Source organism: Colletotrichum gloeosporioides (genome assembly GCF_011800055.1).
Source record: "Colletotrichum gloeosporioides strain Lc1 chromosome Unknown consensus_60, whole genome shotgun sequence".
Classification (NCBI taxonomy): domain Eukaryota; kingdom Fungi; phylum Ascomycota; class Sordariomycetes; order Glomerellales; family Glomerellaceae; genus Colletotrichum; species Colletotrichum gloeosporioides.
In genome coordinates, this window is record NW_025544705.1 from 559024 (window position 1) to 575994 (window position 16971).

The 16971-nt window shown below is 44.6% G+C and overlaps 3 protein-coding genes across 3 annotated transcripts; 2 read left to right on the forward strand and 1 right to left on the reverse strand.

Moving 5' to 3' along the window:
* Positions 1-2339: 2339 nt before the first annotated feature.
* On the reverse strand, positions 2340-3718 carry GCG54_00014032 (uncharacterized protein; the record flags this gene model as incomplete). Its single annotated transcript, XM_045413875.1, has 2 exons — positions 2340-2808; positions 2871-3718. Coding segments are annotated over 2 exons (1317 nt in total), but the record flags the coding sequence as incomplete, so codon positions are not given.
* Positions 3719-7162: 3444 nt separating this feature from the next.
* GCG54_00014033 (uncharacterized protein) lies at positions 7163-8377 on the forward strand (the record flags this gene model as incomplete). The annotated part of the gene is made up of 4 exons (XM_045413876.1): positions 7163-7273; positions 7330-7465; positions 7534-7928; positions 7961-8377. 4 exons carry the CDS (start codon positions 7163-7165, stop codon positions 8375-8377), a joined length of 1059 nt encoding a protein of 352 aa, XP_045261955.1.
* A 31-nt stretch (positions 8378-8408) lies between these two features.
* Positions 8409-8754, forward strand: GCG54_00014034 (uncharacterized protein; the record flags this gene model as incomplete). Its single annotated transcript, XM_045413877.1, has 2 exons — positions 8409-8496; positions 8555-8754. 2 exons carry the CDS (start codon positions 8409-8411, stop codon positions 8752-8754), a joined length of 288 nt encoding a protein of 95 aa, XP_045261956.1.
* Between the last annotated feature and the right edge of the window lie 8217 nt (positions 8755-16971).

Consider the following 16971-nt stretch of genomic DNA (forward strand, 5'->3'; position numbering starts at 1 on the left):
ATCAACCTAAAACATTCGTTGTCCTCTATTCCACCAGTGGCAGTGCCCAGGGTGTATTCTCAGCAGGCAGCAGCGACTCAGCCACGAGTCAAGTCGTATCATCCGCGTTGAAACCGATCGCGACAGCTGGTGGAGTGTTTGAGATCAAATCAAAGCATTGAAAGACATGTTTGCAAATAGGGACAGCTCCAAAGAACTGATGGTGATGGAATGCTTTGAAATCACTTGTACACGTTCAGCGACCCAGCAGAAAAAATGGCATGCCCCAATAGGAGATGAGTTAAATAAGCTCTTAGGATTTCCCCCCATCAACCGATCACAATCAAAGGTTCTGCGCGTATCTAGCCAGGTGCAACAGTTATCATTCAATAAGTGCGGTAGTGGGAGAACGCAGTGCCGTCGCAAATTTCCATCTTATAAACACAAAAGCATTCTCTCCATGCGTTCTACTTTTTAAGCCCAACCACATCCAATGCATTCTCTCCATCTCTGATCGACGGTCTCGAGCCTGTATCCTCTCTCCGAAGCAATTTTCATAGCATCGCGTCAGAATCAGCTGTCGCAAATACTCAAACCTTTCAGAATGTAAGTCTACAAATCAGCAGCACTCCGCAAATTTTATTACCCTACTAACACATGTAGCATTTCATTCGATCTACAATTGAAAAGCTGGAAATTCGTGGTGCTGTGCTCTTTTACTTTGCTGAATCCGCACTGGCGGCTACCACACTAGGCTGTCACTTCTGGATGAGAGAAGTCGCAACTGGTGATAATATCGGCCAAGGCTGTGTAGGAAAGGCATGGACAACGTGGCCGTTTGTGGGGACCACTCAAATCGACAGCGTAACAGCAGACACCGCGTACAATCTTCAGTCTCGGAGCACAAAATACGTCGCTCAGCTTGAATGCGACTGTACGACAACTGTGCCAGACAACTAGGTCACAGGGCAATACCTGTTTTATACAATGTCTGAATCCGGGATGGAGTAAGGGTGAAGGCGTGGGCGCGTTGCCAACACAGTCAAAATCCTATTTCACAGGGACTACGTGAGATCCACGTCGCAGGCAGGGTACCAACATCGTGACGGGACCATCGCTCCACTGTGCTCGGTGCGGACCACAAAACCTCAGACCTTGGAATGGCCGTTACCGAGACGTGTTTTTGAGAAGCAAGTCAACTTCAACGAAAGCCCTACAGAGGCAGACTTCACAGCATGGACATAAACCAATGACAAAGATGTTCTGGCAACCGTCATTAGAGCCAGAAAGAGGGATACAACGAAGAAAATCTGGAATTCTTTCTCAGTTCATCATGTCATAACTCACTTGACAGTAGGTAAGTGAGACAGTTCTACCGTGTGCCTACATGGGCTCTTAGTCAAACACTATCGTCAGCATATAAGATTACGTTGAGGATCAAATCCCTCAAATCTGAGTGGATGAGCAGCGCCTAGATCCTGTCCACGCCTAACAAGCGCCCTGCTTTTGAAACTCTCGTCCATTCTGCTCTGGCATGGATCTGCTTTCCCCGCAATTGTGAAACTGAGAACTTTAGTACTTTCCATACACAAGACTGTCTTGTGGAATTTTAGTGTGAATTTCCCTCCGTCATAAGAGACATGCTGTCATTCAATAGCTATAGTACGCGTCTCAAAATCAGGTATGAGCTTGTTATCTTCCCATTCACCGTATTCGATACGCAACTTTCCAAGGCGCTGGTACAAGCCCTCGCCTTTTGATACAATAACAATTCCCTCTTGATGCATGTGACGCTTAGCTCCGGGCTTGTCATATCGTTGAGTCATTTGAAACAGCATGAACCAGCTCGTTACTGCATTTGAAGCTTTCTTTGCGCCGTCAGTGGTATCAAACTTGATGCTGCATACAGCTCCGGGAATGTTCTTGACATGGAACCTTAACTTCGTCTCCTCTGGATGACAGCCCAAAGGACCTATAGTCTTGAAAAGTCCTTCCATCTTCAAAGTGCAGGTAAGAACCTCGCCATAAAGATCGTCGCCTTTGGGTGTAACTTCACAATCCAACACTCTGGAGAGGCCAAGAACGGTCAAATCAAAACCGTCATGGGCCAGCCAGTTGCCGAAGCTTTGCTGCGAAACGGTCCCGTTGACAGATGCCCAAGACCAGGACGGTGCTTGATACTGAGAGGCAGCTGGCTCAGGCTCGGTACACTCCCATGATAATCCCTCAATCATTGCCTTGCGCCAAAGCCCAGCAACATACTGGTCGTTGATCTGATCTGCAATCATCCGTGAAATACCAGATATAGCGGGGAGTTTGTCCGTGCCTCGGGTCAGTTTCCGTGTGGAATACTCGCTTACCAACTCCGTCCACTCAGTAGAGGCTCGTAGAACACGCTCTTCGTCGTGAACGGTATCCCAGTCTTTTTTGGCGTTGCTGTAGCGCCCTGCGAATTTGGTTCCGTCTTGGCACAAGAAGTGCGCGTTGCACTCAAACATCATCTGCTGCGGACCGAAATGGACGAGACGAGGCGCGAGCCACCGCTCCTGTAGAGTCCAGCCTCTCTTCGACAGTGGCTCATCCCACACAAAGTCCTCGCTACTGATGTAGCATGACTGTGTGCGAGGTATGTCGCAAACGAAGAGAGTACCGGTCACTCCCTGGGCAGTGTAAGGGCAGGTTGCGTATGACAGTGTCTCGGGGGGGCCCAAAAAGCCTGCCCCGTCATTACTTGATTTCAAGACAGAAAGCACGATGTAGGCATTCGAGTAAACGTCACCCATCTTTGCAGCCTCTCTGCCCCAGTCCGTGGTATCGTCTTGAATAATGCTATGTGATGTCAGCGTTTTCCTTTGGGGACATTGGCATTCTTGTCCCTAAAAGTTACTGACCAGAGTGCGTCAATCCAGAGATAGCGCAGTCCCAATCTTCGCGTCGTGATGACGGCATCCTGAAATGTTTGCGGCATGGCCTTGATTTCGATGCCGGCCTTGTAATCTTCTAGACTGGCAATGGTGGTCCGGAAATGATCCTTTCCTTGACCCCACATGTAACTCAAGGCGGCGTATTTTCCAGATGCGTTTCGGACTTCGCATAGTTTGATGTTCGTTTGCTCGTCGTGAATACCAACGTCGAGAACTCTCGTGGGCAAGTTCACGTCGCCGACACAGCACTCGAGCTGCGCATGGTCTCGATTGCAATCTGTCACCCATTTCGCAATTTGCTTGAACATTGTGCCATGTGTCGGATTGTTCCTCAAGCATCGTCCGGTAATTGAGGAGCCCAATGGGTCGCTCTCATCAACACAAAGTCTGAAAGCACCAATCAGATTGATATCATTCTTTTCCGCGTCAAACGATATGACCAGGATGTTTTCCGTGTCCTTGGAGTATTTGACGAGTCGCATCTCCCAAACTGACCCGTCCTTGAGGTACTTGCTGATGTGTTCGTCTTTGTTGCTCAATTGGGCGAGCCAGCTCTTGAAGACATAAGCGCCGTTGAGCGCCGCGATACAGACGGCGCACTCTGCTGATGCGCTCAACAGGTCTTCGAAAGTTCGGTGGAACGGAACGCCAAATTGCGATACTTCATCTTCTTTCCAAGGACCCCAAACTTGCAACAAACTTAAGATGGGTCGAAATATGGATCCCTTGTTGAGAATGTACTTTTCTGGGTATGTGGGGATGTTGAGGAGATCGATAGATGAGCAGGTACTGCAAAGCGACATATCATGTTCCATGGCCAGTGTTGGTTCATCCAGGATGGCCCATTGTGTGACAGGAATGGGAGACGACAAGGGATAGAGTCAGATTCCAGCCAGAACACTGAATGCAATGAGTGAGGGGTAGAAGGGATAAATGATGTATGTTCCATCGAGCTTGCTAACTTCGGACTAGCCTCATGGGGCGAAGTGCGCGAAGGAAGCGCGGGCGACGCGCTTTACCAGCCACCAATGACGCCACCCAATGCATCGCATAAAAGTCGGTTGATCGCCAACACTTGCGGCATTTGTAAAGTGTTCCTCCGCTTGTTTGCCCCTCTCGCGTCGGAGAATCGCCAGGCCCGAGAAATTTTGTCAATGTCCTCGTCAAGAGCTTTCATGTCTGGGTGAAGAAGTAGATGATCGGCACCGAGGTTACAATGATGATTGCGAAGGTAGTGTACGTTCTGCAGCTAATTTTGCTGTTTTGCAACAGGAGCTGTGAAACCAGGAATACCCGACAGAGTTACGACGGACGAATTGGAAGCGGCACGGCCCGTGCCAGACGGGGCCCAGGTCTGGTCTGCCGGAGCGGACCCGGCTTCCGAGCTCCGATTAGGTACTGAGATAATAGACCTTATTCTATCTAATCTTGTCTGAGACATCTAGCTGAAATCCCCCCTCCGCGACTGATTGGCGATCAGCACTGATGCGCTACTCACTATGACCTCGCAAACAATGCTGTCCGCCATCAGCCCAGCCTGACAGAGCCGCCATCGCCCATCAGCGGAAGTCACTGCAGCGAATGATAATTCAGCTCACGGGCTGAGACACGTTTTCCGGAGTGACAAGCACTTGCCGCTCGCATTACCGACTCCGGGAAATGTGTAGGATGAGGAAGAAGACGAGGAAGATAGCGGGAACGAATCCCGATCTTCGCAGTGTCCAGCCGATCCGGCCATAATATTCACATGTGAAGATCGCACAAATTATCGTGGTCCCCGGACCAAACCAGACAAGAGAACGTTTTCTCCTGGGAGTCGGAACACACAAGATGCCCTATACTGCTAGTCTTCGGTTCAATGAACGGACCTCCACAAAGTAGGCAAGAGATTTGGCGACTCTTCTTCTCCTCCTCACTAAGGCCAATCGCATCTCCACAGCGTGACGTTGCCCGTGGACTTGATCATCCGCGATGGACGCCGCAAAACTTTAAAGTAGCGAAATCTTTCCAAGAATAGCTACTTCCATTGCGCTTGTTGAGGGAGCTTCTTTCGTGATGTAACGCTCGAGAGACTGGCTGACAGAATCACGGAAACGCGGGGATAGAAACATTTGATCGTACTCTAGTATCATATGCACCGCCGTGGTCGACCGGTCTATCAGCAGTAACATAATCGTTTGACAACTGAGTCAATTGTATCTGCTTAACAACTGTAAAAAGTTATACTTTGTCAACGATTGCCCTTCCACGTAACCATGGACCAAAGCTGGATATGCATAGATAAATTCGTCATCAGAGATATTCTTTGTAAAGCCCTCTGCTGGAGATCAAAAGGAGAGCCCACGCGATATATAGAAATGGCCGAAAGGCAAACGGCGTGGGTGTTACCTGGATGCCCAGCGGCAAGGTTGACAATACAGAGAATGGCGAGAGATATCTCAATGCATATTATTACGAGCAGTGTCTTGTCAGACCATTGGGAGGGAGGCTTTATGAAGGAGCGGCGCCGAGGAGTTCCAGACGGGATTTCCACGAGGTCGGAGCTTCACACTGGAAGGGGGCCTACGTTCGGCACATGGCAGGGAAATTATAGAGAGTTACCAGACATGAGTCGGTACGGCTACGGGTGAATCCATGCATAAATCTGTCGTGGAAGTTGTTACAAGGATTGTTTCAAGTAATCCATTGTCTTTCCATGAGGTCTTCTCGCCATCGAAATCTCATGCGGTGATCGTCAATATGGTCCGCCGCAAATCTCTCTCCGTCGATATTACTGACAAGATGTAATTGACTACGTGCTTAACTAACGAAGAACTCTTGTCCAAATAAATCACGCTGCTCTCTCCTCTTCAGTACTGGATACATCGCTAAATCGGCATAAGAAATAGCCGATGCGCAAACCGCGCCGGCTCCGTCATATCTCTCGCATCCACCGTATTCTCTCGTATCCATCGTATCCACATGTTGCCTCCTTGAATCTGAGAACAAGATGCATGGCTCGTAAGTGGCGGGGAAGTGTTGCCCGTGGGCCCTCCCACCATCAAAAGACTTGATTCGGGATATCAGATACGTGCAGATTTTGTGGATAGTTATTCAACACAGAAGCGCGTGCGGCGTGATTCTCAAAGTACCTTAAAATTGGAAAATCGCTGCCGTGTGGGAATCGTTGCTCGGAAATTGCTTCGTCAGAAACACGATGCACTTGTGGGTAGCTGCTCAGATACGTTCAAGCTACCATTAATATAAATCATGTGAAGCTAAGCTTAGCAGTCTCAGAAGAATTTTAGGATCAAAGATTTGCCTGAAAGTGTCATCGACATTGCCATCAACAACCGCAGCCGTTGTGTTAACTGACAGAAGTGGCTAACGCAACCCCCGAAGACATTGCCAGAGCACTTCCAGACCAACATGGATGACATTGACAAGTCTAACGATATACTTCAGTATGATTCCAGTGACGACTTTCGGAGTTATTGCAATTTCCACAAGCGGTATGTTATTCGTAGAGTCATGATGGCTCTGTGGCGGAGTGGAAGTGGCGCCGGTGAACCAAGTGGCTACCGCCGTTTTCTTCACGCGTATTTAGTAGTCCAAGATCACACTACGCCCCCAGACCTTGTCAAGCATAGACTGCCACAGCAGTCGAGGGCGTCACTTGGTGAGGCAGATGGCTTGCAGAAACTCGCAGGCTGAAATAAAGTAGCCGTTGAAATCCTTCCACAGATTGTATCGCTCGATACATGGGCATCTACTACGTATTGATTCAGGAGTTTGCCCCCTGAATGGAAGCCACCTGTACCTGCCGCTGTTTATGCCACTTAACAGTGGCGATGACGGTCAAGCCTTCAATTAAGATCGCGCGACGCCAACGGATAGTGCTCTATCCGTCCCAGACGACAGGCGCTAGAACAAAGACGGATGGCATGGTCTAGGCCTTCTCGGACCACCTCTAGTCTGAGACATCTGAATGCCATTCGCGCCAAGTTCGCAGCACAAAAGAGGCCCCCATTCTTTCTAAACCACATAGTCACTAAAGAGAGAAAAGCGAGAGAACACTACCACCTTCGACGCAGTTGTGCGGCCGCGCGAAGGAACATCGGAATTGGTTTATCAGGAGAGACCACCAGTGTGGCGACTCCCACTGTACGTTTCCGTCAAATCCAAGCAACTATGGGTTTTAAAAAATGAAACTCATCCCACAGCTGCCGACACATACTTTCTTTGCTCCCTCCTCCTTTCTTTCTGGCGCAACCTGAAAGATGCGACTCTCGCTCGGTATTCTGTTGATTACTGGGGCTGCCAGGCTGACTGTTGCATCTCCTTTCACCGATGCTTTGGCCGCTGCCCCCGCCTGTGCTGTTCGTCAATCCGTTGGTCATCGTCGTGGAAGACAACGTGTAGCCGATATTTGTTAACGCCGGGGCAGGTCACATGTGCCATCACTGCCCTCCCGCAGTCTCCTTGCACGATCGAAAACACGACATGCCTGTGCACTAACCCAACATTCAATGGTCTTATAGGCGACTGCGTCCAGAAGGGCTGCACAATCAAGGAAGCTCTCAGTATGTCTTCAGTTCTTGCGCGACGCTTTCTCTATGCAGAGGATCAATCGGCTAATATTCTCTTGCAGCTGTTCAAAACCTGACATGGTCAGCATGCGGGTTCCCTTCAACGGACAAGAGGCATAGCGCAAGATACACGATAGGATGCCTGATAATATTACCCATTATTTTCATGGCTATTCGCCTGGCTAGTTGGGCCTTCCGTTTGACGCCATGGGGCGCTGAAGATACAACTGTCAGCCTGGCATTCGTATGTTGCACTACTCGAAACATCGTTTGGCCTCCCGATTTCTCATTCAATCAGATCCTATTCGTACCCTTTCCCACATTGGTCCTCATTAGTAAGTTTCTCAGTGGACAATCTTCATTGAAACTCCGGCTTACCTTTGCATTAGTGCTCTCCTACGGCCTCGGACGAGATATATGGGTTCTGCAACCCGATGAGGTGACTATGTTTCTGAAGGTAGCTTCATCTCCCTCGGTCGATTATTGAAGAACCTGAGAATTAATACTCGGTACGAGCAGCTTGTTTTCATCATACAATTCTTTTACATAGTCGACCTCGCATTGATCAAAGCATCGATACTCTATCTTTATCTCCGAGTCTTTCACATGAGCTCAATTCGAACCGTCCTCTGGGGAACTCAAGTGTTCAACTTTATTTTATGCACTTTGTTTGTGTTACTCAGTATATTCCAGTGCCAACCCATACAACACTACTGGAACGGCTGGGATGGTGAGCATGCGGGTAAATGCCTCAGCCTACAGGATATTGTACTCGCACACGTCGCCATCAATGTCGGCTTGGACGTGTGGATGCTCATTCTTCCACTCACTCAGATATACAAACTTAACATGCCGCTGAGGAGGAAGATTAGCGTGATGGCCATGTTCAGTGTTGGGATTTTATAAGTGATTCGCATCTCTTCTTCCTAGATATGCCATGATTCTGACGATCCAAAGCCTCACTATTGTCAGCATCGTTCGGATCAAAAGCCTGCTAGACTTTGCGAAAACACCCAACATTACTGGTGAGCACCCCTGTTCAAAAGCTGTGTTCCACTGGAATAATAACAAATATTTCTACAGCTGAGTTACTTGGGGGTGTAATCTGGTCTCATATCGAGCTCTGCGTTGGAATTGCGGTCGCCTGCATGCCGGCTGCGAGATATCTGGCATGGAGGCTCTTCCCAAAGCTGCTGGAACTCAGTCGGCGCACTTTGTCAAAGTCGAGCAAGACGAAGCCTTTGGTGCATGTGGAGGAGCTTCAGCCTGTCGCTAAGGGTTGACGCTCACTGAGATCCGACACTACGACGACCCTACAGTCAAACACGACTACGATAGTTGACCCTAATACGCCAAATAGTGCGTATTTCCCTTGAAAGCTTCCATCCCGCAACATAGGAAGGTAGTGATAGGAAGAAAGAGGACATGCGGTTGAAGAGTTACAAAGCATCATAAATATATAATGCTAGACCAAACACCGTGCGGCTTTCATATCAATCGGACCTAGGGCAACATCTGTCTCACAAGCACCATTTACTGCATGTTATGGTTGGGGATGCGTACCTCAGAGTCAAAGAACCCGATGACTCCCAGACCTTACCACAGCCGACCTTGATCCGGTTCTTCGCCTGCGCGCCAGGAGCGAGATTCGTCTTCTCTCCGGGAAATGAATCCCAACACACAGATCCGTGCACGCTCGTGCCCCTTCGGCGACTGGTCGAATTAACGCGAGAAGGACGGGCAGGTGCGGACAGGAGGTCGCGGGAAAGAAGCAAGTCAAGGCGGGGGCCCAGGAAGGCCAGCCTTCGCTCCGATAGTCTTTCTGACGGCTTCAGCGTCCACAGCGTCTGGTAACAAGTGACCCACAGAGGTTCACGAGAATGTCGATTTAGGCAACAGACACGGCGCATCTGCCTTCAACCAACTCGCAGTCCCAGAGAGTCGAATCATTTATTTCACTGTTACCGGTCTGCGCAGGTGTTATGATAAATTGTCGTAGAACTCCTGTGGCTGAGTATCTGATGGAGAATTGATTTCCCTCTGCGAAAGCGAGGCTTGGCGAAGCAGCTTTGTTGAGATGGGACGAGGAAAAGCAAGGTAAAGTCAGGGGGAATTGGCGACATGATATCAGATTCTTAAGTAGGGTATGGGCGAAGGGTAGCGCGAACCTGAGAACAGGGGGAAGCGCCTGGCTTCAGTTGATAGCCCAGAGAGCTTCCGAGTTGCAATATACAGACAGGCTGAGAAACCGCTCACAGAACGAATTTCCCAATTCTCGACAACCTTTCTATAAGGCGTGGCCAAGTCAATTGCTCAGATGCGCGTTGTGCACCAACCAATCCATCGATGAAGTCGGACGACACGACAGCTCACAAAGTGCGCATCATGAGATGATAGAGTCCATTTACATTCACACCAACCCCGAAACTTTCTACTTGCCAGAGGACTGTGTTGACGGAAAATTATTCGACAGGTTAACGGTCTTGCGACGATTGAATGACGTATGTAAGTGCTATCCTGGTCGTTACATGTGCTTAAGTGTAGCGCTGCATACCAATCAAACAAGTTAAGCCTAGGGGTTAGGCTTAACTGTTTGACTGGATTTTCACTAAAAGCTTACTTAACTTAACAGACTTAATTTGATTTAATTAATATTACCTATTTAGGAAGTTAGTAAGGCTCTTATAATATCTTAATACGCTAGAAATATACCTATCTAGTGTTATAATATTATCCTACCCCCTATTAACCCTTCTACTTAAAGTAATACCTACTAATAGTAATACTACTACCTTAAACCTAATTCTAGAGGTATTATATCTCCTTAAGTAGTAATAACTTTATTAATAGTTTCTATGATATTAGTATTAGTTTAGTAAGGCTAAATACCCTCTTATAGTTAGTTATTATCGCTAAGATAGTAAAGATATTAAAGGCTAACTTACTAAGTATTAGGAAGGTCTACTAATATAAAATCTACTACTAAATAGGATTATTAATAGGCTAGGTAACTATAAGGTTAAAATACTTCTCTAACTTATTAATCTTATTAATAGTAGTATTATAAAGGCTACTATTTAACTATTAACTATAATTAGAGTTTTTAAGCTTTAGAGGTATTACGATTAATATAAATAACCCTTATAGAGGTTTTAGATAAGCTTATTTATTAGTATAAATAGTTATCTCAGTATACTACTGCTCCTAATACTCTTAAAGACCTTCTTTAGTAGTATAGAGCTACCTATAAGTCTCTTAGGTATTTTAATACTTTTTAAGCTATTATAAACCTCTACTAAAGTATAGTATTATAGTAGTAGTATAGAGGGGAGACTCTTTAAGCTTTTTATAGTAGTTATTAAGTACTTACTAGCTGTTAATAATTAATAGGTATATAAATATATAAGAGTTAAAGTTAGTAGCTTAAGGGAGGTATAGTAATATAGTAATATATTTAGACTATAAATAAGTAGGGATACTATTAATTAATAGGGTCTATAAGATTAACGCTTAGCTAGATTAATATAATACTCTTATTAATTAAGATTACTATAATAAGAGACTTTAGGATATTTATATAGCTATAAGGTTAATCTCTTCTATAATAGGGGTATTATAAAGCTTACGCTAATCCTTAAGTTAATCTAAGAGATACTTAAGGCTTACTAAGATCTCTTAGAGTTAACTATACCTATTACTTTTACTTTAGCCTTTATATTACTTAGTTTATAAGTAGAGAGGCTTAAATATCTTATTTAACTTAGCGAGGACTTACTAATCCTTATTAGTTAGGATATCCTTATTAGGGATATAATTATCCTTATTTTTAAGACTTAGGGAGTAGTATATATAGCTATTAATCTAGCTATATTTAAGTAGGGCGTAGTAGATTATATTATATATTAAGTTCTATTAAGTAGTATTACTTAATATTAGATTTAGCTCTTATAATAACTCCTCTTATAGAATAAAGGTATACTTATTATTATTAGCCTTATTACTAATAGATAAGAAGGCTTTTAAGCGTTATAGTAATAATCTAATATACTTAATAATATTCTAAAGCTTACTAATAGGTCCTTTAGTCCTCTAATAGGCTAAGTTCTCTTAGATCTTACTAATATTAATAAGATAGTTAGACTCTTACTTAAATACCTCCTTATTAACCTTATGAATAATAGTATAACTAATGAGGTTAAGGATATAGCTATAGCATTAAATTTAATAATACTAGGTATCTATTTCTATATATAACTATAAAATAAATAGATATAGAGCCTTAATATAAGTGCTATTAGCACTAGTATTATTAGAAACTATAACGCTAATTTTATTAAGTAAGTGCTAGTCTCTTATAACTATATATATTATAGTAGTAATATTCTTACTAGTATAAGCATTAGGCTAGTAATAAAGACCTAAGAGGTACTATATTTATTTACCTAACTTATTAATAAAATAGCTAAAGATAGTAATAATAGCATATTAATTAGGTGAGGTCTATAGGTTAAATAATATATAAACCTTTATAAAAGCCTTCTATATCTCCTCCTTAATCTATTACTTCTTAGAGATATAGAGTTATTAAAGTTAATCCCTCTAACTAGTCCTTAACTAATATATCTAGGCGTTAATATTATAATTAAATATAGGAAGTATATACTATATATACTAATTACTAAATATTATAAGAGGGTTACTAATATTAATAAAGAAACCTATAGCTAACTCTTTAATCTAAGTAGTCTTCTTCTTAGGTATAGTAATAGGAATAGATTAATAGCGCTTAGATAGAAGCCTAAAGTTATTAGCCTTATTAGGAGATATATTACTACTCTCTAAGTAACCTTAGAAGACCTTATACTTATTCTTAAAATATTAGGTAGTAGTAGTTATAGCTTTAGTATTATATAGCTTATTAAGAGTCCCTACCTTATTATAGTATTAGTAAACCTAATAAGTACTACCCTTCTTACTATTAGTAAGGATCTTATAGATAAAAGTGCTCTCACTTATAATCTAAGAGGTATAGCCTTAAGAACCCTTCTTTATAATAGCGTTAATATTAATAAACTACTAGCCCCTCTATATAGCGTGAGGTAAGGCTTTAAGAGTATTACGTATAGCTAGGTTGATAGTTAATATATTACTAGTAATAGTAGATAATATATAAATCTAAGTAGTAATCCTATAAGGAGTTAATAGCTTATAGCTAATAAAGTGATTAATATATTAATTATAAGCTAGTAGAGATATCATAATAACTAGCGAGAGGTTAAAAAAGATATTAAGAGGTATATATAGGTAGGTTTTTAAGGTGTAGAGGTATAGCGATAGTAATAATAATAGTAGCGCTAGTAGCGCTAGTAGTAATATTAAAAAAGGGTTATTTTTAAGGGCTAGTATAAGGGTTAAAAATAGGCTTTTTTTAACCCCTAATAGAGGGGCTAGAAATATATTAATTTAGTAATAAAGTAAAAAGTGCATTTCTAATACTTCTACTAGTTCTTAATAGTACTAACCCTACTATTAAGAAGTACCTAGCCCCACTCTACTACTTATTAGCCTAAAGGTATTACTAAACTAATATTAATAACTACTTAACCTTTTTTTTTTTAGAGATATACTATAATAAGACCTAATAAGTTAGTAGTAAGTCTACTATATAGGTAATTATAGAGATATTAGTTTAAAACTAGCTTAAGTTATCTACTTTAAGTATAAAAGTTATAAGGGTTATAACCTTAAGTAATTAAAATAAGGCTAGGTACTAAAATATCTAGGTAGGCTTTTTTTTATTTTTTTAAAAAGTTTTTTAAAAATCCTAATTAGTCTAGAGGTTAGATTTTTATTATTCTAGGTAATATTAGCTTAATTAAGTTAACTAAGTTTCTAGCGCTATAGGCTTATCTGTTTAAATAGTAAAAAGCCTCTAATTTAATTAGTTAATTAATTAATTAATTAATTAGGCTTAAATGGGGTGCTATGCTGCTCAAGTGTGCATTAGTAGTGGATATGTCCTTTGGAGAGATGTCTCTTGTCCCTTAGATATCACAGCTTGCCTTTTATGGAATGGATGGGATTGCTCCTAATCAAAGCTTTCCAACTTGCATAGCATGTCAGCCCGTTTTGAAAGGATTTTGTCTCTGGAACTCCTGATTTGGTTCTGGGTATACCGCTCATCGAAAGGTTTAAAGTAGTTAGCACGCATGACGTTTGAATATTTCGACTGCTCGAACTTAGGATGCAGCCCTTCTGGGCTCCCCCTCAAATAACTCGTGAAAGATTCTAGCTCTGTCAGCTGAGAGTGATCCGCAATATAGGCTGTGAGGGATACCAAATTCATGCCAGCGTTAGACTGACAGAATCAGGATATGCAGGGATCAAGTCAACGAAATTGGAAATAACCGCTTGCCCATCCTTTCAGTATACTTCAAACACACCTAGACCTCAAGGGCTCTACATCAAGCTAGCGCTATATAGGTAGGTATAAACTTATCAATTTTTCTTTTAAGTGATATACATATAGACAGAAGGCATATCTGTTGCTCTTTAACTACTGATATCATACTTCTGATCTATGGCAGAATCTCTCCTCATCGGTGGTAATGTTGCAGACTAAAGTTTCCCAGAAGTATCCAACGATTCCGCCGAGCAAACCACCTGCGACTTCAGCTGCGCTAATGATACCTATGGACAGAAGTGCATGCGACTCGCCAGGAACCTTCCTCAGAGCAGTGTCGAAAACCTCCACATACACTGCGCCTCCTAGCAATCCGGAACACAAGGCAACCCCAAGCACTACCCAGCTATTACCGAGGAAGAAGATGGAGTCTGCCACTAATAACGCTACCGTCCAAACCAGCAGAATCAACACGACTCTGTGGCTTCCGAGACGAAGTGATATTGCTGATAGCCGCGCTGTCAAGTTTCCTACGTGGAGCGCAAGAGCAAGCGCAGAGGTCCACGACAGGAGTGAGGAAAACGAAGACCCATCAAGGGCGAGAGCTGATCCGGGGGAAACCAAGGCTTGTGCGACAGTGACTAGGAATAAAATGGGAGCAGCCTGCCTCAAGAGAGCCAGCATTGCTCTCGAGTTGCGTTTGACTTTACCCAAACCTTTGTGCTGCACAGTTGGGACTGTGCCCATAAGCGATGTCCTCACATCGTAGCCTCCAGCTGCTGCTTTGTCCATGTTCAGCTCCCCTTGACTGACAATAGGCGAGCTTTGCGGCAAGACCATGAAGTAGGCCAACATCATGATGGCGACGAGGTGGTGCATGTATCGGACCTCTTCCCGTAGTGTCATGCCCGCATAAGATGTCAACACTAAAGGCCAAGTCGCATTGGCTATATGACCGAGACTCGTGCCCACGGCCCAGGCGATAAGACCTATCCGCCCGTATTGTTGGATCAAATCCAAACAAAAGATTTCAGTTGCGGCCGAGGAGACAGCCGCCAAAACCGTTGTGAGAATGCGCACCGGAGGCAGTACGTTCGGGGGAGTGGCAGACACGACGACCTTGATGATCAGCCACGTTGCGGCAATGAGAAGAAGGCGAACATTGCGTGGGATGCGTTCGATGACAAACGGAAGGAGGATCTTGGCGATGGCAGACGGGCAATTCTCGAGCAGAAGAACTACCGGTTGTGAATACGGAATGATAAGATAGTTGGCCGCACAGCTGATCCGAAGGAGAACCGCATTCGAGACGCCTGTGAAGATGTCAGTCAGCACCATCAGGACTACCCAAATCCACCATAAGAATCAAGAAAGGACACACCTATCAGCGCAAAAGCCAGAAATGTTCGCGACACATATTGATTGAAGTCGGGCCTGTTGACATTGCTCCAACCCATTTTTGATGTCATCTTCGTAGATAGCAAGCTTGCCCAAACTAAGTGATGGAAAGAGGACACGAGAAAGGAACCAGGTCGTGAGTTGGAGCAGTGTCTGAAGCCTGGAAAACGATTGTTAGAATGGTCAAGAGGTGGCCCTGTTCTGCCAAGGGCGGAGTAGTGGCCTAAGACGGCCAAACAGTCTGTTTACCCACAGAAGGACAGCGGAGCACCAACAGAAGCGAAATGACGAGAAAGTCCCAACCTGTCCACCTCAGCCCCGCAACCGGTGGCCGGGATGAGAACGTCAGAGCATTTAGTCACAGACTGCAAATCGCTCCCTCAGTTGCAGGCGGGTCCAAAGTTGCCAAGCAATCTTTTCCCCAAGTACGAGCTGGCTACAGGAACTACGGGATGAGCCTTCCAGACGGGCTGCCGAACCCCAACTCAATTTTAGTCATTACTTTTCATCACTTCCCAAGGGTCTGTGATTATCTCTATATAAGTTCTGCAACAGGTTGATCGCACACTACGGACACTCCAACACGGTACTTTGAGGATCGGCTTAGAATTAGTGCCCTGACAACATTTCAAGCAGAACCTCATTTCTCTGACACATCTATTTTCTAAGAACACACGTCAAAGAGCATCAGTGCTGGCAATAGGGGTTCACTGGGTATCTATTGGGATACTGCACCTTTAGCCGACGGCCCGAGATGGCATTGCCAAAGATTGCGAGAAGGTCTAAGGCAGCGCTGGTTATTTTTACCGGTCTGGCAAGTCTGATCTTTCTGGTAAGACATCACGATGGCCGGAAACTGTGCCGACAACCCTTTGTCGTCCCATTACCATCCGGTTTCTCTTGCCTGCATACTAATATTGCCCATTTTCAGCTCAACCAGGCACATAACGTCTGGCCAAGAGACCCTAGGGATAGCTGGGACTTCCATAAGAAGCTCAAAGTGCTCAACATATCTACTTTTAGGGAATCACCTAGTGGTCACCGACGTCTGCGCTTGTTCATGCCCGCCGATGGGCCAAGCATAAACCTCTGTAAGGTCGTGCATTCTGCAGTGGCCCTGGGGTACCCAATGCCCACCCTTTTGAACTGGAACGGAGAGTTTAACAGGCTAAATTGGCACTTTTTAGGCTCCTATATCGCAAAGCTTGAGTCCCTTCTCGTCGCTCTTGATGAGCTCTCTGAAGGAAGTCCTGATGCTGACAATGACGTGGCGCTTCTGGTAGACGCCTACGACATATGGTTCCAACTGCCCCCTTCGGCCTTGCTAGAGAGGTTTCACAAAGCCAACTTGGAATCGGATGCTAGGGTTCGGCAACTTTGGACGGATTCCGGCTACGACCCGCAGTTTCCTGTCGCTCCGCCACAGCAAAACATCATCATCACCACTGCCAAGGACTGCCAACCAGGTGCGGAATCCGGCTCTCATCCCAACTATCCTTACTGGCCAGACTCGCCGCTACCGGACGACTTTTTGGGTTAGGGTTACTTAGGGTTAGGGTTAGGGTTAGGGTTAGGGTTAGGGTTAGGGTTAGGGTTAGGGTTAGGGTTAGGGTTAGGGTTAGGGTTAGGGTTAGGGTTCGGGTTAGGGTTAGGGTTAGGGTTAGGGTTAGGGTTAGGGTTAGGGTTAGGGTTAGGGTTA